Genomic DNA, 26,175 nt, shown 5'->3' with positions numbered 1-26,175 from the left:
AGCTTAGAGCACCTGACCAATGGTTTGGGATTAATTTCTCAAAACATGCTCCTGGTGGTGACAGGAAAGGCTATTCTGTCAAATCAACTAAACTCATGCTGCCCAAGCATTTGCAGTAAAAAAATAGCCAAACAATGGCTAGTGGTTACGGTGAGTGACCTTAATGATGTCATGTCTAAATAGCTAATGAAAGGGAACACAACGATGGCATGTTTGATAGACAGATAATGGCAAGTGGCTACAATGATGTCACGATTAATATCGATCTAATGGCAAGTGGCTGAAACTATGTGACATATAATAGACGGCTGATGGCATGTGGCTAAAATAATGTCATGTTTAATAGACAGCCAACGGCAAGTGTCTACAGCCAAATCACGGTTAATAGACAATTGATGGAGAGTGACCACAATGAAGTCATGTTAAATAGACAGCTAATGGCAAGTGTCTACAATGAAGTCATGGTAAATAGACAACTAATGGCAAGTAGCTATAATGAAGTCATGTTAAATTGACAACTAATACCAAGTAGCTACAATGTCTTGTTAAATAGACAGCTAATGGCAAGTAGCTACAATGATGTCATGTTAAATAGGCAGCCAATGGCAAGTAGCTACAATGATGTCATGTTAAATAGACAGCTAATGGCAAGTGTTTAAAATAAAGCCAAGTTAAATCTATATATAATAAATATTTCTCAAAGTTTATGTGCAGTTCCAGCTATAGCTATTAAAATCTTGGAATAAAGAAACTGTATCGCAGAATAATTGATCGCGGAAGCTCCGTTTCGCTAGTCCGATGCTTTACCAATTCAGCCATACGAGCTTGATGGTTCATTAGGGGATATATGTCGGTATATGGGAGCAAATACCTAACGCCATCCGTCATGACGCAAAGCCATGGCATAACTTTGCTCTTATTAGTAAGCTTACTCAAATTATCCATTGGCAATGTACCAGGATAATAGCAAGTGACAGGCAACTCTCAATGTTTATAAGCTGATTTTTAACACCCGCGCAACGCCGGGTAGCACAACTAGCAGACAACTAATAGCAAGTAGCTACCACCGTAAAACCTCTAATCAAATGTCATCTTTACTCGACTGCCACCTTTATTTGATCGTCACCTCTATTGACCGCCACCTCTATTTGATCGCCATTTATATTTGACAGCCACCTCTATTTGGCCGCTATTATATGGGAAGGGTTGAAAAATAAAGAGCTATAAAGTTCAAATAGAGGTTTTACGCTATTTAATTGGCTCTGAGTTGGTAAGCGCTCTTATCTTTTGAGTAATGATAGCTTTCAGCAGAGAAAAATTATATGGAAAATAATATGAGAACAGTTTATAGAGATAACTCAGCTTCCCAACTGTTACCACGATTATTGGTAAAATGTTCTAGCCGATTGACCTGGGCACCCAGTTAAACCACCCAGCACTGCTTCAATGCTACTCTTTATGGCAGACAGGAGGTCAACCTACTTGTTTAGCTACCGAGTAGCACAGGCTACTACAATTAGCGAGTAGCACAGGCTACTACAATTAGCAAGAGAACACAGGCTACTACAATTAGCAAGAGAACAAAACTTCTTTGTTAGATAGACTGAACCGCTTCAGTAAGATAAAGGATGCTCTCTGCATGTTTTAAAAGATATGTAGTTTGAAATCCTAGCTTTAGCTATCCTTAAAAATAGCTCGGAATCTAAATTTGGAATGAGCCTTTTTATACAAGAGAAAGAATGAGAAGGAAGCATATGAGAGAGAGGAGTGAGAAGGGATGGAGTGAGGAGAGTGAAGAGGGATGGAGTGAGGAGAGTGAGAAGGGATGGAGTGAAGAGAGTGAGAAGGGGTGGAGTGAGGAAAGTGAGAAGGGATGGAGTGAAGAGAGTGCGAAGGGATGGAGTGAGGAGAGTGAGAAGGGATGGAGTGAGGAGAGTGAGAATGGATGGAGTGAGGAGAGTGAGAAGGGACGGAGGAGAGTGAGAAGGGATGGAGTGAGGAGAGTGAGAAGAGATGGAGTGAGGAAAGTGAGAAGGGATGGAGTGAGAAGGGATGGAGTGAGGAGAGTGAGAAGGGATGGAGTGAGGAGAGTGAGAAGGGATGTAGTGAGGAGAGTGAGAAGGGGTGGAGGAGAGTGAGAAGGGATGGAGTGAGGAGAGTGAGAAGGGATGGAGTGAGGAGAGTGAGAAGGGATGGAGTGAGGAGAGTGAGAAGGGATGGAGTGAGGAGAGTGAGAAGGGACGGAGGAGAGTGAGAAGGGATGGAGTGAGGAGAGTGAGAAGAGATGGAGTGAGGAAAGTGAGAAGGGATGGAGTGAGGAGAGTGAGAAGGGATGGAGTGAGGAGAGTGAGAAGGGATGTAGTGAGGAGAGTGAGAAGGGGTGGAGGAGAGTGAGAAGGTATGGAGTGAGGAGAGTGAGAAGGGATGGAGTGAGGAGAGTGAGAAGAGGTGGAGGAGAGTGAGAAGAGATGGAGTGAGGAGAGTGAGAAGGGATGTAGTGAGGAGAGTGAGAAGGGGTGGAGGAGAGTGAGAAGGGATGTAGTAAGGAGAGTGAGAAGGGGTGGAGGAGAGTGAGAAGGGATGGAGTGAGGAGAGTGATAAGGGATGGAGTGAGGAGAGTGAGAAGGGATGGAGTGAGGAGAGTGAGAAGGGATGGAGTGAGGAGAGTGAGAAGGGATGGAGTGAGAAGGGATGGAGTGAGAAGGGATGGAGTGAGAAGGGATGGAGTGAGAAGGGATGGAGTGAGAAGGGATGGAGTGAGGAGAGTGAGAAGGGATGGAGTGAAGAGAGTGAGAAGGGATGGAGTGAGGAGAGTGAGAAGGGATGGAGTGAAAAAAGTGAGAAGGGATGGAGTGAGAATTGATGGAGTGAGACGGGATGGAGTGGGAAAAAATGGAGGAGTGAGGAAAAAGAAAGAGTAAAAGGAGAGGGAAGCGAGATGGAAATGAACTTCAGCACTTGTAGTTTGAAAACGAAGATAGATCTGTATTTTTAAGACCTAAATATGAGTTTATTCTGGTTTTGCATTTTATATAGATGTAAGTTAAAACAATAAATAGGAACAATTCATTTCTACTATTTATAACACACGCAGAGGTGCGCCTGTCTACATACTACTTTCTTATGTTATCCTGAACTTGCGAAAGGTTTAATTACTAGGAAGGCTATAACTGCAACTAAAATCCCTGACCCTGCTTGCCAGCAAGGCGCATACAGTAAGTCCTCATGCTCAAGCCGCTCGGCTTGTGCTCAAAACCAGATGAATCACGAAAGAAAAAATAATCCTCCAACAAGCCGCGTATGCCCACAGACCGCGGCTAATGACTGAGGTTTTGTCGTCCTTGACCCCTTCGGAAGCGAGAGTGTTGATAAGGGTTTCGCTATACCCCCGTCCTCTTGAGGAGAAAAACAGGCTATATCAGTATATGTGAAAATAATTTTCTTTTACTTCCAAGTTCAGGGTTTTAGGAATTAAAATTCCTAAACCCTTGCGTCAAGAACTTACTTGCCATGTCTCAGCTAGATTTTTATTGCGCTGTTAGAGAGCTTCACGTTTATGGAAAGATGCCGGTCAAGAATTAAACGGTTTAACAACCTACGACTGCAGTGAATTAAACATTAGCAATAAATTCTTCTTTAGTCTAAAGTATTCCATAAACATGACCTTGAAAATAAACGAGTAGGTCGCCAAAATCCCTAAGTGTATCAATGACTGCGATTTTTTGGTTATAGCGCGGCACTGAGCAGAGACCGCATTTATAGAGACGCCGCCCTAAGCCTCACATAAGTTTTAAAAACTTGGCTTTAGCCGCGGCCTATGACCTTGAATCAGAAGCCGCACCCAACGACAAGCCGCGCGGCTTGAGCATATGGACTTACGGTACAAACAAATTCACTAGAGAAAAATTTTGCAATTAATTATGACACAGACCTTTAGAGAAAATGATTACAAACAGATAGTTGAATATAGAACTAAGCTGGTCCCGATATGCCTACCAGCTCCTTTAGTAAAGTGAACTTCATAAAGTGATTCCTAATTGGTTTCCAGTATTTTCACAATCTACTTCATGCGCAATCATCGATGAGCAGGAGAGACTTCATTATATGTGTTATTAAACAACCATATTGAAACAAAGTGGACTGGCATAGTTATCACTATTCTTCAACTGAGTATATGCATGCAGACAAAATGTTGTAATATGATACGATAAAAGGCCATCAATAGTTACTCAAGTCAATTGCTATCTAAGCTGTCATATTATATTAAACAGAGAATAGGTGCAGATAATAGAGGTGATCTACAATGGCAAAGTAAGAGCATAAGGCTAAATGCTAGGTCAGAGGTTAACAGTATGTCAATGAAAGGAAAAGGCAGTCAATAGATTGTCTATTTAAAAGTGTATTTAGCTGAGTTCGGTTAACTACTTCGAGCATTGTCAATGTAGGTTATACGTGCAACTGATGGTTTCAGACTTTCCTTACTGCTTCTTCTGCCTTTTCAACTTTCTTTGCCTATTTCGTTGGCTGTGCTTGTTCTGGATAGGGAGACACTAAAAATAAATCTATCAGATAAAACTGAATACCAAATCACCTGTGTATACCAGTCACATGCGTGTATGGGTCACCAATGTGTATTGGCTAACAATACGTAAATATCACTTCTATGTACTGGTAACCTTGAGTACGTACTGGCCACCTGTAAAATACTTGTCACCTGATTGCATTTGTCGCTTGGTTTATCATTAAACTAATTGCTTAATACAGTCAAACCTCAAAATGTGAAGCCAATACATTTCGATATTTGCTTCGCATGTTCAGAAATTGTTGTTTTGAAAACACATCATGTTAAATTCAGCAAAACAAAAAGAATAATAAATACTTAATTAAGTAATATTTTTTATAATAGAAGCCACGATCGTCCTTACGGATGGAGGTTAGAAAAAGATTGCATCAAGCAGGTTTTTAACTCATAGCATTTGGTTAAGCAGCTCGGCGTGCTGAGCTGCACTGAACATTCACAGATTCTAGAGTATTTGTGCACCCGCTTATTTTCCTAACTATATCAGCACGTCTGACAACATCCTAGACTGCCAGAGTACTGGTTATATATAACATCCTAGACTGCCAGGGTACTGTTTATATATAACATCATAGACTGCCAAAGTACTGGTTATATATAACATCCTAGACTGCCAGGGTACTGGTTATATATAACATCATAGACTGCCAGGGTACTGGTTATATATAACATCATAGACTGCCAGGGTACTGGTTATATATAACATCATAGACTGCCAGGGTACTGGTTATATATAACACCATAGACTGCCAGGGTACTGGTTATATATAACATCATAGACTGCCAGAGTACTGGTTATATATAACATCATAGACTGCCAAGGTACTGGTTATATATAACATCCGAGACTGCCAAGGTACTGGTTATATATAACATCATAGACTGCCAAGGTACTGGTTATATATAACATCATAGACTGCCAGGGTACTGGTTATATATAACACCATAGACTGCCAGGGTACTGGTTATATATAACATCATAGACTGCCAGAGTACTGGTTATATATAACATCATAGACTGCCAAGGTACTGGTTATATGTAACATCATAGACTGCCAAGGTACTGGTTATATATAACATCCTAGACTGCCAAGGTACTGGTTATATATAACATCATAGACTGCCAAGGTACTGGTTATATATAACATCATAGACTGCCAGGGTACTGGTTATATATAACATCATAGACTGCCAAGGTACTGGTTATATATAACACCATAGACTGCCAGGGTACTGGTTATATATAACATCATAGACTGCCAGAGTACTGGTTATATATAACATCATAGACTGCCAAGGTACTGGTTATATATAACATCATAGACTGCCAGAGTACTGGTTATATATAACATCATAGACTGCCAAGGTACTGGTTATATATAACATCATAGACTGCTAGGGTACTGGTTATATATAACATCCTAGACTGCCAGGGTACTGGTTATATATAACATCATAGACTGCCAGGGTACTGGTTATATATAACACCATAGACTGCCAGGGTACTGGTTATATATAACATCATAGACTGCCAGAGTACTGGTTATATATAACATCCTAGACTGCCAAGGTACTGGTTATATATAACATCATAGACTGCCAAGGTACTGGTTATATATAACACCATAGACTGCCAGGGTACTGGTTATATATAACATCATAGACTGCCAGGGTACTGGTTATATATAACATCATAGACTGTCAGGGTACTGGTTATATATAACATCATAGACTGCCAAGGTACTGGTTATATATAACACCATAGACTGCCAGGGTACTGGTTATATATAACATCATAGACTGCCAGAGTACTGGTTATATATAACATCATAGACTGCCAAGGTACTGGTTATATATAACATCATAGACTGCCAGAGTACTGGTTATATATAACATCATAGACTGCCAAGGTACTGGTTATATATAACATCATAGACTGCTAGGGTACTGGTTATATATAACATCCTAGACTGCCAGGGTACTGGTTATATATAACATCATAGACTGCCAAGGTACTGGTTATATATAACACCATAGACTGCCAGGGTACTGGTTATATATAACATCATAGACTGCCAGGGTACTGGTTATATATAACATCATAGACTGTCAGGGTACTGGTTATATATAACATCATAGACTGCCAGGGTACTGGTTATATATAACATCATAGACTGCCAGGGTACTGGTTATATATAACACCATAGACTGCCAAGGTACTGGTTATACATAACATCCTAGACTGCTAGGCTACTGGTTATATATAACATCATAGACTGCCAGGGTACTGGTTATATATAACATCCTAGACTGCCAGGGTACTGGTTATATATAACACCATAGACTGCCAGGGTACTGGTTATATATAACACCATAGACTGCCAGGGTACTGGTTATATATAACATCATAGACTGCCAGGGTACTGGTTATATATAACATCATAGACTGCCAGAGTACTGGTTATATATAACATCATAGACTGCCAAGGTACTGGTTATATATAACATCATAGACTGCCAGGGTACTGGTTATATATAACACCATAGACTGTCAGGGTACTGGTTATATATAACCTCATAGATTGTCAGGATACTGGTTATATATAACACCATAGACTGCCAGGGTACTGGTTATATATAACATCATAGACTACCAGGGTACTGGTTATATATAACACCATAGACTTCCAGGGTACTGGTTATATATAACACCATAGACTGCCAGGGTACTGGTTATATATAACATCTTAGACTGCCAGGGTACTGGTTATATATAACCTCATAGATTGTCAGGATACTGGTTATATATAACACCATAGACTGCCAGGGTACTGGTTATATATAACATCATAGACTACCAGGGTACTGGTTATATATAACATCATAGACTGCCAAGGTACTGGTTATATATAACATCATAGACTGCCAAGGTACTGGTTATATATAACATCATAGACTGCCAGGGTACTGGTTATATATAACATCATAGACTACCAGGGTACTGGTTATATATAACATCATAGACTGCCAAGGTACTGGTTATATATAACATCATAGACTGCCAAGGTACTGGTTATATATAACATCATAGACTGCCAGGGTACTGGTTATATATAACATCATAGACTGCCAGGGTACTGGTTATATATAACATCCTAGACTGCCAGGGTACTGGTTATATATAACATCATAGACTGCCAGGGTAATGGTTATATATAACATGAAAGTATGTGCATTATACAAGACTATGTAAAGAACTACATTTATAGAACTAAATCATAATGATAGAATTAAAGGAATTTTTATTTCCAGCATATGTACCTTGGAAACATGTTAAAGAATAGAGAAAGCATAATATTATTATGCTTTATTATTTATCTTGAGGTGTTGACTGATGTTCTAAAAAAAGAATCAAGGAGATTGACCAACCAGAAGCTGAGATATAGCCAGCCAAACACAGGTCTACCAAAAAACATAACTGTTTTGGTAATCATCAATATATGACGTATGAAATCGACTTGTGTGCCATTGGTCAATTAAGCCAACTAATGCGCTCTCCCATAACAATCACGGCGTTTTAATTGGTTTAATCCCTGGAAGTATAGAACAATCAAATTGGGCCTAACAATCATTGCTCTGAGAATTCCAAACCAGTCCCTCTGACGTGTAGATTAGTTTTAGAATAAAATAATTACACGCATCTAGTATTTCGCAACATTCTGCTATCACTTTCTACAAATTATATTAGTTACATCATTTATTCTATACGCAGTTATATTATTATTTTGTATAATATGCATTATGATTATTATATTAATCATAAAAAATAATCATAGATAAGATAATAGATCAATAGAAAAATCAAATGAAAAGTTATCGTTTTCTTTTCTTACAGCAAGAGCAGCACGGTCAAGTTTTTCTTTTTAAGATTATGGCTGTAGTGAACTTACAGTCTGTTAATAGTGACGATAATCATGAAAATCAACTGAATGCTGCAGTAGATACACAGTAGAAAAATGATGAATGAACAAAAATTCACATTCTCATTTCTTATTCTAAACGAACTGCAATCGCGGATGTCGCATATAGACTATACACGCGCCGTTCATTGAACAGAGGATCTTCGGAGCATATTCGTGGAGCTCGAGTTAAAATTTGAAGCACAATAGTCAAAATCTGCTCTTCTGTTTTGAAAAATCATGGCGAGGGGTTGTGGACAAATGCCTTTACCACACAATGTTTGCTTGATTTTCCTGAGAAACCAGAGCTAGTCTGTAAATTATTTACTATCGCGAGAAGCGTTTCACATCTCGTAGCCAAAACAATCATTATCCGTAACGGCGGTAAGGGTGCGCAACTCCGGCACATGAACATTAAGTCGATTTTATACGTCACAGTTTTCGGAATTTTCGAAGGGTTTTCCTCTGATTCTTTATTAGGTAGACCTGTGTTTGGCTGGCTATATCTCAGCTTCTGGTTGGTCAATCTTGTTGATTCTTTTTTTAGAACATCAGTCAACACCTCAAGATAACTAATAAAGCATAATAATATTATGCTTTCTCTATTCTTTAAAGGATGTGCAGGCTCTGCAATGCGTAGGTTCAGCAATAAAATTATAGAAATACATCCTAAGATATATTAGATATTGAGTAAAGTAACTCAATTTACACAACTTTAATTTCGCCATTTTAATTTTATTTTTTACCAGCTTGTTTTGCTTTCATTTACAAAACTGTCAGAGTTTTCAACAATTAGGATATATGCTAAAAATTACTTGTGTTGTTATATGTTAAAAATTACTACGTTGAAGCAAACACTTCCTCAAATTTTACAGCATTTGTTGAAACTTTCGAATGTAGAAGCATTCGAAATTATATGTTTGACTATACAGAAAAGAGTTGAACTAGTTTGTCCATACCTGAGCTAATACAAATATTGGAATATTACTTATATTGGGCAGATAATTCCAAGTGTTAAGGTGCAAGAACTATAAATGGTGAGTTGCGAGGTATTGGCATTTGCCTAGGCAAGTTGTTTAAAGTAAGCATTTCAGTGAACAGAAGAGTGGAGATGATGAAAGAACCAGACGTGTTGTTGGTTACCTGTTTAAAACAGAAAGCTTGCAAATCTTTGGCAGAGCAGTTTATACCAGCTGACTGGATTAGTTGAAGTAGCTCCTCCTTTTGTATCATCTGCAGCAGATATGCATAGAGTGATATATCTGTATCGACATAGAGCAATATATCTGTATCGACATAGAGTAATATATCTACATGTATATCTACATGTTCATTTTGAAATGACACATCGTCAATGCATAGGGGAAAGACACATTTCGTCTGTGCATGAAATCAGGCTTCAAACCATCTGCGTCACCATAAATGATTTACGTACGTTAGCAACAGCATAAAGCAATATTTCAGTGTCACCTGCAGCAATTTAGCTGCGTGACCATAGAGTGATGCTATAGAGATCCATTTTTCTATATTTCACTGCTCTATTTTCTTATTGAGTACTTCTACGCAAGAGACTGCAAATACTACCTCAATTATATTTTCCATATACCCTACAGGATGAAAATATTCGTTGGACATAAAAATTCGCGATTTCGCGAACAGTCAATCCCGTGAATTATTACATTCAGTGAATAATTAGTTCTATTTTTAATCACAAGAGAGAATAACTACTGCATCAAATTAAAAACTAGTCGCTAGCCTAGTTTTCAATGTAAATACTAAACGTAATTGAGTTCCAAAACATTTTTAAAATCATTGCCTGAGCTTTGAGCTAACACCATTGGCAACGCATCACATTTATTTACAAAATTATTCAGGGTTGTCACAAATATGCAGAATGGCGTCATCGCGAAAATAGCCACGAGGCAGAAGTACTAAACGTAGCCGAGTTCCAAAACTTTTTTAAAATCATCGCCAGGCTTCGAGCTTTATTGCCATTGCGTCAAACTTTACAAAATTATTCAAAGTTTTTACCAAGTTATTCGGCATGGCTTCAGCATAGCAAAAAAGCTCTCCTAGTCTTTCTACATTAGAATCCAATTCATCAATCTCTAATACCGAAGTCAAGGACGATCATGATTTTGATCTGGACATTATGGTATGTATTTGATTTGCAGTGCAGATACGTTTTTCCATAATCAACTGCATTAGTTAATTCTTTTGTTTAAAAACTGATCGCTTTCATCAAATACTTCAACTATTGTTTTTGTACTTCCTCAACACTCGTTAATATTTTTTCTTTTTTGTGTTTACTGCAGATTGAGAATGAAACAACCTACTCCGATTACGAAAACTAGAGACAAGTAGTAATATTCATCAAGGCAGGAATATTGGCAGAGAGGCAACCAGTCAACCTAGACCCCTTCATCGACAACAACTCCTTGATATCGCTGTAGCAAACATGATTAAATTATATATTTTATTTCATGTATAGATATATTATAATTTATTACAAACTTGAGTGTACAAATAAAATATTTCAAATACAAATAAAATTTTACAAACGATGAATGGAGTAAATATAAACAGTTTAGTCCATATGGGGGTTGTCTAGCAATAAAATTAAACTGGTACTCTTGATATGTGAATACTAGCGTGTAATGGTGCTTTCTGACTAGTTATTTTACTAATAGCAAATCTGTCGCTGTCACTGTCTTGGGTAGGTGTTGAAGGCGATTCTCTGGCTACTACATGGCTGGTAAGGAAGTTATCATCAGAACTCTCCTCGTGGCTTACTATTGCCAAGTTCTGCCGGTTGGCCAAAGATTTGTGCTCGTAAAGGCGTTTTTGTTCCTTTTAAAAACAGATATATTCTTCTCGTAAGTAGCTGCGGTCACTTCAACCTCAATTTCCAGACCTCCCTAAATGATTGGTGATCTTCTAAGAATGACATCTCCCACCCTTGCAATCATTGTTCTTCGGTGTATGATGAAAAATCTCTCTCTCACACTAAAACAAATAATGAAGCAGTACGGATGGAAAAAATACGGTAGTATTGCGTTTTACCGAAGAACCAAAGTAAAATTCAACTAATTTAGTAAATGGTTTTGAAAAAAACACATTACTTACCGCAAGTTGTTGGCTTATCAAAGGCCTCCAAAGCGATGAATATTCGTGAAAACCTCTGGACGCAGCAAAAATTGTTTACCGTAGAATAGCATGATCGCCTCGCAGTTGTAAACTAAATATAAACTGAAACACGGCGTGTGCGCATGCGTAGTAATAACTATTACTAGCCGCAATAGAGTTAACTTTTCCTAGAGAGCGGCAGTTTTCAGCCGCGAATAAATTCATCCGCGAATATGCATGAAGACAATTTTCGCGAAATATAACTCCGCGAATAAATTCATTCTGTAGGGTATATATTTCTTCAAATTGGTCATGCGTGTATTTGTCGTGATTGTTCAGCTCTAACAATTAAGAGCAAATAGGCTACCGCTTTCAATCACGACGCAAAATGATGGCGCAACATCATGAAAAGCGGTAGCTCTTATTAGTAAACTTACTCAAATTATCCATTGGCAATGTGCCAGGCTAATAGCAAATGGCAGGCAACTCTCATTACCTCTCATTGTTTATAAGCTGATTTTTAATACTCGGGCAATGCCAGATCGCACAGCTAGTATATACCGTATATAAATCTTGAAGTTTATGTGCATGTGTGTAGTTCGGTTTCTCCAGCTAAAGCTATTTACATTTAGGAATGAAATATATCTTTCATGCTGGATTTGATCTCGGAACCTCCCATACACCAGGCAAACATATTACCAATTAGGCTACACGAGATTAACAGATTCGTTAAGCGATAAATGTTGCTATGAGGGTGAAAATATGCTACTGCTCTTTGTTACGGCACAACGTCATTCTATATATTAGCACGAGCCGTAGATAACCAGCTTTCTCAAATTGGCCATTGGCAATAAGCCAGGCTAATGGCAAGTAGCAGGCAACTACACTACCTGTTATTGTGAATAAGCTGCTTTTTAATAACCGTACAATGCCGTGCATTCCACTAGTTACTAAATATTTCATAGTCTTATCATAGAGTGATACTAGTACTATCATAGAAGGATACTAGTATTATCATAGAGTGATGCTACAATCATCATAAAGTAATACTAGTATTATCATAGAGTGATACTAGTATTGTCATGGAGTGATGTTAGTAATATCATAGAGTGATGCTAGTATTATCATAGAGTGATGCTAGTATTATCATAGAGTGATACTACAGAGGTAACAGCCTCCTCATAAAAGACCTGACAATGTTAAACAGTGGAAAAGCAGACAATGTTGCAACATGTGAAGGCTCGATGTGCACAATACCATAGACTGATGAGTACAACAAGGTATTATAATAAAAGCGATAGCTATTGAAAGGTGTGCATTTGCTAATGTAGTGGCTGCAGGTACAACAATTGATGATATTCAACATTGCTTCAAAGCGAGAATCATCAACTTGAGATGTATATAACACTAAATATCCTAACCAATGAACACACAAAAACAAACATGTTCACCTCATATCGCAAAACTCTGTCATAGACCTCCTTATTTTGCCTGATCAGGGAGAATAAGCTTGCTTCTATGTCTTGTGGAGAGCTAAGGTTTAACCCACTCGTGATATCCTCATCACACAGCTCTTCATGCCTGCTGGTTGCTTCCATACTTGAGCTAATACATAGATTGGCACGACTATATAAAGAGTGGATAACTCCAAGTGTTGAGGTGCAAGAAATATAGATGACCAGACGTGAGGTAATTTATTTAACTGATAAATGGCCAGGGAGCTGCTCATATCAACCAGATGCATCAGCAACAGTGATGGGATTTATCAAGCTTAGGGAAACCAACTCCAAATTTATTATTTATAAATGACGTATAACAGGGCTCTTTTGAAATCTCGATGTATAGTTGATATGCTAAGGCTATACGTAAGGTGTATGCATATGGTTATGTGTAGGTGGTATGAGTGATGTGTATGTAGGGCTTGTGCATATAGACAATGAGCATACGTTATATGTACATACTACATAGCATGGTATGAGATCAAGCAGAGCTACCTTGGAATCTCACTGTATAAAGGGGGTGCCAAACAAGGGTACACACATAGGGGGATACGCGCAGGATTCCCCATAGGGGAATTCAAACAAACAAGGGTAAACACATAAGATTTGCAAGGGGATACAGAGAGAGGGTCTGCGCAGGGGATACGTGGAGGGGTACACACAGAGGGTCTGCACTGAGGACACGGGCAGGGGTACCCAGTGAGAGTTTGCACAAAGAATATGTGGAGGGATACATAGAGAGGGTCTGTGCAGGGGATATGTGGTGGGTGGTCTGCTTATACATGTAGCATTCTGAATTAAATCACACACTCCCAACAATTGAAGAATTACAGTATCCTTGTAGAAGAAATAAAGTACTTTCTGATGAATGGATACACGATGGTGTGTAAAAAACCAGTTTATGAGGGCCTGCCAACTGGAGATAAGAACATGTATGCCTCTTGTTGATCATTATAAAGTATGGTCCACAGTCTTTACAAGTGTTTGTAAACTACAATAACTGAAAGCTTGTCGCATAATGAACATGTTTAGTGAAAATGTTTTAATTGGACTCAGCCCTGGAGCATCTTCTCACAGGGTAATTACACTGTCACATGGTTGAGCGCAGTATGTAAAGATAACTCCATGTTTATGGATACCCGTGAGCTCTAGAGAATGCTTATCGATCACTTATATTCAATAATAAATACTATAGTATGAGCAGGTAACCTGAACGCAATGATACTCTAAACCAGATTCACCTGGTGTGCTTCGATAGACCTAAAGATTAAGCCGGATGCCAATGTCTACATTGATTCCTAGATAGCTCACTGTTAAAAAAGGTGGCATGACTCCAAACTAATGTCATTAAAATGCTAGCCACCCAGTACAGCAGCTGGTGTCTAAACTTAGTCAAACAAGAGAAGCGGAGCAAGGAGGTTGTAGAGATGAACAGTAGACGCTCCTACAATGTAAATAATCCGTTCCAGGAACGTTTACGTTATAACAGTAAAATACATGTAAATTGTTTAATCGTAAATCGTTGTAAATCATTCCAAGATCTTTCCAAACACAAACCGTTGGCTATACAAAAAGGAAAAATTAGACTGAACTTTTAAATTTGTTGGCTGTATCATAGCTGTAATGTTATTAGTTTGTGTTGACAACTTGCCTCCTTTTTGTGATCAATTTCACTGGTTTTATGAACTATAAATGCAGTAATTTTACAATAAGTTGATGGAAAACGCACATTTTCAATATTAAACATTATTTTGTACCTTCCTCTCATAAAATAGACGCTCCTGCAACGTAACTAATCTGTTCCAGGAATGTTTAGGGAATTTACATTATAAGAACAGTAAAATACATGTAAATTGTTTAATCCGTTCCAAAACTTTTTCAAACACACCCCTTTGGGTATACAAAATGGAAAAATTAGACTGAACTTTTGAATTTGTAGTCTGTATCATAGCTGTAATATTACTAGTTTGCGTTGACAACTTGCCTCCTTTTTCTGATCAATAACAGCTAATCAACTATCTGTGACAGCAAAGTCTATTCAGGAAAGTAAAACAAAGTAATAACAAATATATTATACTTCTACAATAAAGCAAAACAAAAAGATACTTTATTACAAAAACAGATAGACAACCTGTCCGTCGTATATCTGTATCTTGGGGTCAAGGTTAGGATAAAAGATACCTTTCGGCGATATTCCCAACTTGTCACATTCAGATTGGTGGACCGACACTGTAACACCTGCACCAATCTATCGCTTTTATTTATGAACAATTACGCAGCTACCTATTCTGTTTTGTCGACACATCTGACGATCTATCACAACGAACTAAAGTGTCATGGAAGTTGCATGTATAATATATATAATGCTACGCGCACATCTTCTTTTTCACAAGTAATATGTTACTATTCAAATCGAATTTGAGAAGTTGCCCCTACTTGACACTAAGTTATCTGGAATTTTCATGTAGTACGAAGAAAAAACTTTGCATAATTTTTTTACATTATATGGAATTTAGGTTATAGGATGTACATGTTATAGGAGCATCTACTGTAGTTAGAGAGTCTTACTAACCTGGAATAACTATCATCCATTTCATCATCATCTAACAGCACATCAACCTCCTCAAGGAGTCGATTTATATCTGCTACAGATGCTGGTATTATAGATTTCCTGTCACCTCCACCATCAACCTAACCAACAACAAACGGATCGGCTGTACAGTAGCAGTTGATCATTATAAGGTCAAAAGAATCCAGTGAGATCATATGCTACATCAATGAACTGTCAGCGAATACAGACCTTGCAAGAAGAGCTGTTCAATTCATCGGATTGCGTGGGGTCAATATCAACTGTAGACTCTTTTCTACAAAAAGTACAGACCATTTTAGCTAGAACACCATGTAGACTGTTCGTAAAAAGTAATGATGAGAGATGCTGATGGGAAGCCTCGACTTCATTCAGCCATCGACTGGTCATTTATAGAAAGGCAGCGGTTCATCCATGGCTGTGATTGGTTACAAACCAAAATACCAGAACGTAGAGTAAGCGACTATAATATGCTTGTCGATGTGCATTCGAGAAGTATATACTCACCTTGCAGGCTGATACAAAGCAATCGTTCAGCAGTTCTGTAGGGCAAGTACAAGGGATAACTAGTAAAACCTTATATATATATCAGTATTAAGTCATCACTTTCAACAAATAGCACTCTGCTGGAAACTGCCCATCCGTTAAGGATGAACTTCCACAAAGTTTGTTACGCACGTCTTTTACTGTCCTTGTGATTTGTAGGTTAAAATGAACCAAACGCATGTTTATGGCAGTGATTACAGAAGAGGACATACCGAGTGTCTTTTGGGTACATTTTCCTGCGCATCATGCCAGAAAAGCAGCTTTTGCTTCAATGAAGGCGCAAAATATTGGTTTTGGAAACCTAGAGACTATATTAGTTGTTTATTTATTGGTTTCCAATTACTAGCCAATAGGTATGCGATTGATATTCAACAAAGATCTATTCCGATGTTCTAAAATACTAAAGTTGTGATTACAGTGCAGCAACTTTTGAGTTTTTTAAGAGAAAGGTTATGTTTCCAAGCCTAAGAAAAATAGTTTTTATAACACCAAAAGCCTAGCAGTGACTGGCTGGGGTGAGACAGCAAGCCAAGGATTGTAACTAGTAAATTTGTGAACACTACACAATATTCATTTTCTTTCTTCTATGTTATAGCTATATACTGTACTCAATAGCAGTTAGTGAACTTATTTCACTGTCAAACTTCAGAGCTAGTTAGTTCTCCATATAAGGTCATGAAAACCGAGTCATCTACGACTGATTTTAACGCATTAGTCAAAAATTGACAAATCACCGGAAAATTAAAGCTAAACGAACCTTTTTCTAAAATGCAGGAAACAAATTATTTTAGCAGAATGTTGAATAAATGTTGAAAATAAACGCTGCAAAAATGCCTCACATATGAAATGATTAGACGCAAACAAGCAATATTGATAGTTTGAACCAATCACAGACAGGTAAAGGACATACTATTCCATATTATATTTACGAAGCTTGTGTTATAGAACTGGCGTAGAGTGTGCCATTTACTGAAAACTGACACAGTAATATGTGTCTAGCCAAAACCTTGACAGAAAGCCTTTGAACAACTGTTAAACACTAATACAAATATTGCAAAGATTAGAAATGCCACTTTCCTAAAGCGCTTAGATAATAATATAACAAGTTTTTCAAAGTGAGTTGAAGGCATCCAGCATCTTGCACTCACTTTACTTTTGGAGTAAAGTCTTGCTCAGCCTCTAAAGTTCGATCCGGGGATGGGAGAGCCTCTTTGCTAGGGGTAGGATGAACAGTGAAGTTAGGGGATGGAAGAGTCTTTCTGCTAGGGGTGGGATAGACAGCGAAGTCAGGGGATGGGAGAGTCTTTCTGCTAGGGGTGGGATGGACAGTGAAGTCAGCCGATGTATCTGTCTCATACTGGTGAGTCTCGACGTAAATCTGAGTGAGAGCTGCCACCATCCTCTTACGACTCATTTTGTCTCTGAGACCAAAGCTCCGCAGGCGTTTCTGCACAACAGAAATTCATTATTAATCTATCCAGGGGTAGCTACACACTGACAATATTAATCTATCCAGGGGTAGCTACACACTGACAATATTAATCTATCCAGTGGTAGCTACACACTGACAATATTAATCTATCCAGAGGTAGCTACACACTGACAATATTAATCTATCCAGGGGTAGTTACACACTGACAAAACGCATCATAAGAAATGTATAACTGATGATACCAAACATTGCTGATGTGGTTTGCTCAACAACCATGTTGGTCTCCGTCGGTAGAGATAAAACTGTCAGTTATACCTCTATTTGGTGAGTGTAGCCAGACCTTAAATAAGGGGTTAGTTATAGCTCTAGTTAGTGAGTGTAGCCAGACCTTAAATAAGGGGTCAGTTATACCTCTAGTTGGTGAGTGTAGCCAGACCTTAAATAAGGAGTCAGTTATACCTCTAGTTGGTGAGTGTAGCCAGACCTTAAATAAGGGGTCAGTTATACCTCTAGTTGGTGAGTGTAGCCAGACCTTAAATAAGGGGTCAGTTATACCTCTAGTTGGTGAGTGTAGCCAGACCTTAAATAAGGAGTCAGTTATACCTCTAGTTGGTGAGTGTAGCCAGACCTTAAATAAGGGGTCAGTTATACCTCTAGTTGGTGAGTGTAGCCAGACCTTAAATAAGGGGTCAGTTATACATCTAGTTGGTGAGTGTAACCAGACTTTAAATAAGGGGTTAGTTATACCTCTAGTTGGTGAGTGTAGCCAGACTTTAAATAAGGGGTCAGTTATACCTCTAGTTGGTGAGTGTAGCCAGACCTTAAGTAAGGGGTCAGTTATACCTCTAGTTGGTGAGTGTAGCCAGACCTTAAATAAGGGGTCAGTTATACATCTAGTTGGTGAGTGTAGCCAGACCTTAAATAAGGGGTCAGTTATACATCTAGTTGGTGAGTGTAGCCAGACCTTAAATAAGGGGTCAGTTATACCTCTAGTTGGTGAGTGTAACCAGACCTTAAATAAGGGGTCAGTTATACATCTAGTTGGTGAGTGTAACCAGACCTTAAATAAGGGGTTAGTTATACCTCTAGTTGGTGAGTGTAGCCAGACCTTAAATAAGGGGTCAGTTATACATCTAGTTGGTGAGTGTAGCCAGACCTTAAATAAGGGGTCAGTTATACATCTAGTTGGTGAGTGTAGCCAGACCTTAAATAAGGGGTCAGTTATACCTCTAGTTGGTGAGTGTAACCAGACCTTAAATAAGGGGTCAGTTATACCTCTAGTTGGTGAGTGTAACCAGACCTTAAATAAGGAGTCAGTTATAGCTCTAGTTGGTGAGTGTAGCCAGACCTTAAATAAGGGGTCAGTTATACATCTAGTTGGTGAGTGTAACCAGACCTTAAATAAGGGGTCAGTTATACCTCTAGTTGGTGAGTGTAGCCAGACCTTAAATAAGGAGTCAGTTAGAGCTCTGGTTGGTGAGTGTAGCCAGACATTAAATAAGGGGTCAGTTATACCTCTAGTTGGTGAGTGTAGCCAGACCTTAAATAAGGGGACAGTTATACATCTAGTTGGTGAGTGTAGCCAGACCTTAAATAAGGGGTCAGTAATACCTCTAGTTGGTGAGTGTAACCAGACCTTAAATAAGGAGTCAGTTAGAGCTCTGGTTGGTGAGTGTAGCCAGACATTAAATAAGGGGTCAGTTATACCTCTAGTTGGTGAGTGTAGCCAGACCTTAAATAAGGGGTCAGTTATACCTCTAGTTGGCGAGTGTAGCCATACCTTAAATAAGGGGTCAGTTATACCTCTAGTTGGTGAGTGTAGCCAGACCTTAAATAAGGGGTTAGTTATACCTCTAGTTGGTGAGTGTAGCCAGACCTTAAATAAGGGGTCAGTTATACCTCTAGTTGGTGAGTGTAGCCAGACCTTAAATAAGGGGACAGTTATACATCTAGTTGGTGAGTGTAGCCAGACCTTAAATAAGGGGTCAGTTATACCTCTAGTTGGTGAGTGTAACCAGACCTTAAATAAGGAGTCAGTTGGAGCTCTGGTTGGTGAGTGTAGCCAGACATTAAATAAGGGGTCAGTTATACCTCTAGTTGGTGAGTGTAGCCAGACCTTAAATAAGGGGTCAGTTATACCTCTAGTTGGCGAGTGTAGCCAGACCTTAAATAAGGGGTCAGTTATACCTCTAGTTGGTGAGTGTAGCCAGACCTTAAATAAGGGGTTAGTTATACCTCTAGTTGGTGAGTGTAGCCAGACCTTAAATAAGGGGTCAGTTATACCTCTAGTTGGTGAGTGTAGCCAGACCTTAAATAAGGGGTCAGTTATACCTCTAGTTGGTGAGTGTAGCCAGACCTTAAATAAGGGGTTAGTTATACCTTTAGTTGGTGAGTGTAGCCAGACTTTAAATAAGGGGTTAATTATACCTCTAGTTGGTGAGTGTAACCAGACCTTAAATAAGGGGTCAGTTATACATCTAGTTGGTGAGTGTAACCAGACCTTAAATGAGGGGTCAGTTATACCTCTAGTTGGTGAGGGTAGCCAGACCCTAAATGAGGGGTCAGTTATAGCTCTAGTTGGTGAGTGTAGCCAGACCTTAAATAAGGTGTCAGTTATACCTCTAGTTGGTGAGTGTAGCCAGACCTTAAATAAGGGGTCAGTTATACATCTAGTTGGTGAGTGTAGCCAGACCTTAAATAAGGGGTCAGTTATACATCTAGTTGGTGAGTGTAACCAGACCTTAAATAAGGGATCAGTTATACATCTAGTTGGTGAGTGTAACCAGATCTTAAATAAGGGGTCAGTTATACCTCTAGTTGGTGAGTGTAGCCAGACATTAAATAAGAGGTTAGTTATACTTCTAGTTGGTAAGTGTAGCCAGACCTTAAATAAGGAGTCAGTTATACCTCTAGTTGGTGAGTGTAGCCAGACCTTAAATAAGGGATAAACTAGTTATATTATAGTGAAGATGCAAGAGAAGATAACTCAGGAGGTCTGACTACCTCAGGATATTTCAAAATAAAATTGACAAAACTTGATAGTGGTTAAAATACTAAAAATATTTGAGTGAAATCATGTTACTAGTTGCGTTCGATGCTTTAGTTGATACTTGCTATTGCATCCGAGTTGCAACATTACATGTCTTTACTCTGTCGGTCTCCTTGCAACTATAGACATCATAATCACACTTTCACTTGATATGAGCATTTTAACCACGATAAAGTTGGGTCGATTTTACACTTGAAACATCCTGGCAGTCAAATCACCTCAAACAAAAACAATCGCTAACGATAAAAAATATCGATATTTTCTGACAAAATCTACTAAAATTTTATGTAAATTCATATTTAACTATGATCATCAAAGTGAGTTATCGACCAATCAGATGATAGAATTAGCTGTTATCGACCTTGAGTTGATCATCACTGAGAGTTCCAAAGTCGTCCATTGGTGTGAAAGGACTTGGGACATAAGCCTTGTGTGTGCCCTTGCGATGAGGTGTTCTCATATCTTTTGCTAACTTCCAAGCGTTTGGCGATGCGAGTGGAACTGAAACACTGGGTGATACCGAGTTACCAGGAAGGCCTGCTTTAGGTCGACATCGAGTTGATGGCAGCGAGACATCGTCTAAAAACAGCTGCTTTCCTTTAACTCTGCCGAGTCCTCTGAAGTCGTCCATCTGAGCAACGGGCAGGCCTGAGAAATGAACAAATAGAGGTGAGCTCAAATATATTGAGGGTTACATCGATCATAGTCCTATCATACTATGATCAAATGGGATGTGTTATACATGACCTTTAACCTTTACTCATTACATGCTAAACATAGTGCAAACAAATGAATATATTCCATTTTAATAACTATATGTTGTCAATATAGGAAAATCTTTCAAATAATGTACGGTATGTGAAAACTGCATGATTAACTATTTTGTACCAGCATTAGGTCAACTTCAATATTTCCAGAAATATGTAAGTCACCTGATAAATCTCAAACATTTACCTCTGGAGCTTTCCAACGGCGATTACATAACAATGAATTAGCAAATGTGAGCTTAGGAGAAGAACTAGTGAAAACATGAACAAAAAAAGCCAGCAAAGCTTGGCTACATCCAGACAGCTAAGCAAAAAATAGAGAATCAGTCAGCTTTCAACAATCCTAACCAAATGTACCTAAACAACTGTGATAGATGTAAAGTTAAAGGTTGACTTGCAACAAAACTCACATTACAGTTATTTGATATCAAAAGATTCACCATGTCTTACTCTGTTGTGTTGTAAGTGCCAAATATGTGGGAATGTGATCACAAAAAACGAACAGTTAATCGCAGTCACACGAGACCGCCGTAGTTTGGATTCTCTTTTGAAAAACGGCTCAAATGTGACGTAGTTGTGGGAGATGGTTTCTGTTTACACTTTCATGCAACTTTATTCGTCGAAATGCTTTCACAAATATACTTCACGCATTCAATAAAACCATGTCTATTGTTCTTATGCGTCTATTTCATCGCCATTGTAATGCTGTCACTTTTAGCGGTGATAGCTTATAACTTACCGTAAAATATCATTTAACTTTTTAACCTTACCTCGAAGGAGTACATATCATTGTCTGACAATCAAGACGAGCCTGTTGGTCACCTGTGATAATCGAAAAATGCTGCACAAATTATTTGCGAAGTATTGGGTCACATGATCAGATTACGACTTGACGATTAGACCAAGCCGAAACAAAACTTTAAAGTAGCGAGCATCTATATTTGATACGGGGTCTTCGGTAAAACCCGAAGTGCTCATAGACTGGTGTCATAGTGTCATAAACTAGTGCTACGATAAGTTTTATATTGAGCTTTTTATTGGCCTTTCAATTCACGTGAGAACATCACGTGACGAGACAATAACCAAACTGTAATGACTACGTCAGAAAAATAAGCAGATTCTAATCTACAGCGGCTTTTCGTTTTTGAGCTTTTAAAAGCTTGTAATCACATTTCCACATATTTGGCACCTACAACACAACAGAGTAAGACATGGTGAATCTTTTGATACCAAATAACTGTAATGTGAATTTTGTTGCAAGTCAACCTTGAAGAACCATAGGTAACATATAGTCATGTACCAACCGTGCATTACATGAGGGTGTGTGCCAACCATGTATTACATGAAGGCTTGTACCAGCCGTGCGTGAATAAGGACGTGTGCCAACCTCGTAGGACATATAAACACTCACAGCCAAGCTTAATATAGGAGCATTTTACACCGCGGTAAAGCAACAAAGATATTCTGTGGTCCAAAGGTATTGCGACATGTGCAGATTTTTCCGTTAATTCTGACAGAAATCACGAAATGAACAGAAAAACACAGAATTATTTAGCCTGAATTCGCAGAATTGGCAGAGCTGTGCATGCAGACCAAAATCGTCGACGAAACACTTCTAATTGGCTAAACAAATTATTAGCGGGCACGATATTAGCAGCTTTCGCAATTTATATAATCCGTTTGAAAAGCTTTTCCTACTCACTGAGTTCAGCCTCGTTCATAGAAACTTCCACATCTTTTGGACCAACCGATGGCTCGAGTTTAGTAAAGTCAAGTGAGGTAATCTCTAAAGAATCTCCAAAAAATTCTGCATCTTCGGAACGAATGGTAACATCTTGTTCATTCCCATGATCAGCATTAGCCTGTTCCACTGTGCCGCCATCAAGCACCTGCCCGGGCATGACGTCTTCTGTATTTTCTGACAGACCCTTTGCACCAGCTGTGTGGGAAATAGATAGATGAAACATGAAAATGCTCTTGAATGAAGTGAGTATTGCAAACTTGAAAATTTCATTTGATATATAATATAACGACAAAAAGGTTAGAGATGAGCTGATTTTACATTAATCTACACAGTTGCAGGAGAATTTTGATTTCTATATACCGGTAGTACACAGTTCTTGGTACCCTTACGTCCTAAGAAACATGTTTAAACACAACTGATTGAGGGAAAATCATGTAGGCTTTAAGCCAAGAATGCTTTTAAATTGAAACACCAAGCTTTGAATGAATCAATATTTGTGCCAACCACCAATCACTTATCTGCCCGTCATTCATAGATTGATGTATTTTAAATGATACCGACTATGAAATTTTATTTCTGTATAAGCAATACCTCATACAAGCTCACACAGCCAAATTTGAAGAAATTGGGTAGTTTTATATTTCCAAACTGGTTACAAATGAGAGATTATGTATGCACAGCTATTGTGAGATTTATACACGGTTGATAGAAGTACAATTAAATAGCGTTCATCTATGAGATAGATGAACACAAGAATGCATTGCGACGGCTGAGAGTTTTTTGGTTAGTAGAGGGGGCAGCTTAGCGATAACAAAACAGATTAAAGTTTGCTATCGATTTGTGCTGGCGCCTGAGGACAAGCTCTCCAAATTATCTTAAATCGTTTCACAAGAAAATTGTTACCAATTTGTCTGCCCAGCAATTAATATGACAAATTGAGCAGACTGCCACTCTCACACTTTCTTCAAGAATGAAGGCTAAACCTGTTTCCATGTTGCCTATTTTTTATGTATCACAAACATTTCTTTATAAAATTTAAAAATAAGGGCAGTCTGCATAAAAAGGCTCCCGTGTATCACAAAATTGAAAAACAACGTCATTGACTAACAGCAGTGTAACACTTGGACAACTACATGTACCTGCTAAAAAGTTCCCGATGGAATGATTCTTTTTTTTAACATCAGCTGAAGGTGTACCTGCAAATGATTCACTGTTAGTACTTAGGTCGACCGCTATAGGACTAGTATCATAGGTTTCCACAGTAACCGAATCTGTTGAACTCATTTGGTCCTCATTGCCAAAACAGGCATCATCTGTCCTCAAACTGTCATATTCTATGGCTTCCTGAGAAATCAAAGAACTCTTGTGACTTGAGCTCTGAGGAGGAAGCTTTTCTATGTCTACGATAGGAACACGACTAAAATCCAATGAAGAGAACTCGCTTGGATCTGCATAAGGGTATTGATTTGGAGACAACATCTCGTGAGAATCTTCAGTGACCCTACGCTTCGATTTAAAATGTAGTTTGCGTTTTCGGCCCCGCCCACCACCTTTTTGACTTTTTATACAAAGTCCAAAATTCTTTTTTACTAGACTGTTGTCTGTAAACTTGTGAATATTGTAATCAAATGATCGAATTGCCTCTCCTTTTGTTTGGTAAGCTTGTCTATACTTTAAGGCAGCTTTCTTTGACAGCGAGTGAGATGGAGTGAACTTTCGTGTACCTTTTTCTTTGCCTCTAATAGTTAAAAGGTTAATATTCTTTATGGGCTTACAGCTCTTTCTGGCATAATTCCGACCTCTGGGAGATTTACTAGAGATCGCGTTGTCAAAGCTCTTACTAATCGGGGAACTGCTATTACCCCCAATATCGTTCTCTATTGGCTTACTAATGTTAAACATCTTTTGAAGTTCTAAACTTTTATTGGCAGATGGGGGTGAAAGAGCTCCAGTGAGGTTCAACTCGTTAGCCATTTCAGAGTTTTGCTGTGAATGGTCGATAGGCGTTTCTGGAGAATGCATAGAAGTACGCATGGATGTATCAGATAAAAACTCATCATTATTCATTGATCTCTGACTACGGATATTATTCACAGATTTTCGATGCCTGTTCACAGCCTTATGAGGTGATGGAACCTAAAAGTCAAGAGAACTGATTTTAAAATCTGCAAAAGTTGAGCTCATCTTCAGGTTCAAATGCTGTAATGCGCCAATTCAAAAATGAGAGGGAAGTCATGTTACCAAAGAAACAGACGATGTGTCAGCCGATGCAAACTTCTTAGACCGTCTAGTAACCTACAAAAACCAAAGATTCCAAAGCTAATATAAATTGATACATATAAGGCTTTGTGTGAAGCCTAGAACATTATGCAAATATAAGATATACATAGTTTAATGCCTCCTGAAAGAATTTCAGGAGGCATTAAATCTTTTCTTTCCTGAAAAGATTCCAAAGCTAATATACAGTAATACTTCAACTTACGAGTGCTCCAACGTACGAGAAACTTGAGATATGAGCCAGCTTTTAAGCCAGTTTTAGCACTAACATACGAGCCATGTTTGAGATACGAGCACGTGAGTCAGTTGCCAAGTATGCCGGAGGTGTTTATGACAGCAGCATCAATCTGTATTTTTTAACTGCTCAGGTTATACTTTTGTACCGTGCTTTTGTGCGCGCTTTTCAGTGCAGAATTATGTGAATTAAAAGTAGTGCGCGTAGACTGAAAGTTTGCCAGTAAAATTAAAAATAATGCAAAGAAAAAGCAAATGATAACAAATGATATTAAACGGAAAATTATTGAAAATATGCGAAATGTGTATGCGTGATTGAGCTAACTCAGCAATATGACAGAAATACATCCACAATCATCAAACAGAAGGATTATAT

The 26,175-nt window shown here is 38.5% G+C and overlaps 2 protein-coding genes across 2 annotated transcripts in view; one reads left to right on the top strand and one right to left on the bottom strand.

The window, feature by feature from the left end:
* The first annotated feature begins 1,739 nt into the window (after positions 1 to 1,739).
* LOC137402236 (uncharacterized) lies at positions 1,740 to 2,921 on the top strand. Its single transcript, XM_068088735.1, has 3 exons — positions 1,740 to 2,090; positions 2,134 to 2,370; positions 2,526 to 2,921. The coding sequence occupies exons 1-3, from the start codon at positions 1,740 to 1,742 to the stop codon at positions 2,919 to 2,921; spliced, it is 984 nt and encodes a 327-aa protein (XP_067944836.1).
* A 1,191-nt stretch (positions 2,922 to 4,112) lies between these two features.
* The window catches only part of LOC137402235 (uncharacterized), a 41,025-nt gene continuing 18,962 nt past the window's right edge, over positions 4,113 to 26,175 (bottom strand). The window contains exons 9-18 of the mRNA XM_068088733.1: positions 25,530 to 25,583; positions 24,428 to 25,424; positions 23,247 to 23,483; positions 21,139 to 21,425; positions 17,445 to 17,743; positions 15,964 to 16,027; positions 15,736 to 15,854; positions 13,116 to 13,269; positions 9,682 to 9,771; positions 4,113 to 4,550 (exon numbers count right to left, since the gene is read on the bottom strand). Of these exons, the coding sequence (XP_067944834.1) occupies positions 4,479 to 4,550; positions 9,682 to 9,771; positions 13,116 to 13,269; positions 15,736 to 15,854; positions 15,964 to 16,027; positions 17,445 to 17,743; positions 21,139 to 21,425; positions 23,247 to 23,483; positions 24,428 to 25,424; positions 25,530 to 25,583 (2,373 nt within the window). The 3' untranslated portion in view covers positions 4,113 to 4,478. The remainder of the gene's footprint in view (positions 4,551 to 9,681; positions 9,772 to 13,115; positions 13,270 to 15,735; positions 15,855 to 15,963; positions 16,028 to 17,444; positions 17,744 to 21,138; positions 21,426 to 23,246; positions 23,484 to 24,427; positions 25,425 to 25,529; positions 25,584 to 26,175) is intronic.

Source organism: Watersipora subatra, chromosome 8, assembly GCF_963576615.1.
Source record: "Watersipora subatra chromosome 8, tzWatSuba1.1, whole genome shotgun sequence".
NCBI lineage: Eukaryota > Metazoa > Bryozoa > Gymnolaemata > Cheilostomatida > Watersiporidae > Watersipora > Watersipora subatra.
This window is presented reverse-complemented; position numbering and strand designations above follow the sequence as displayed.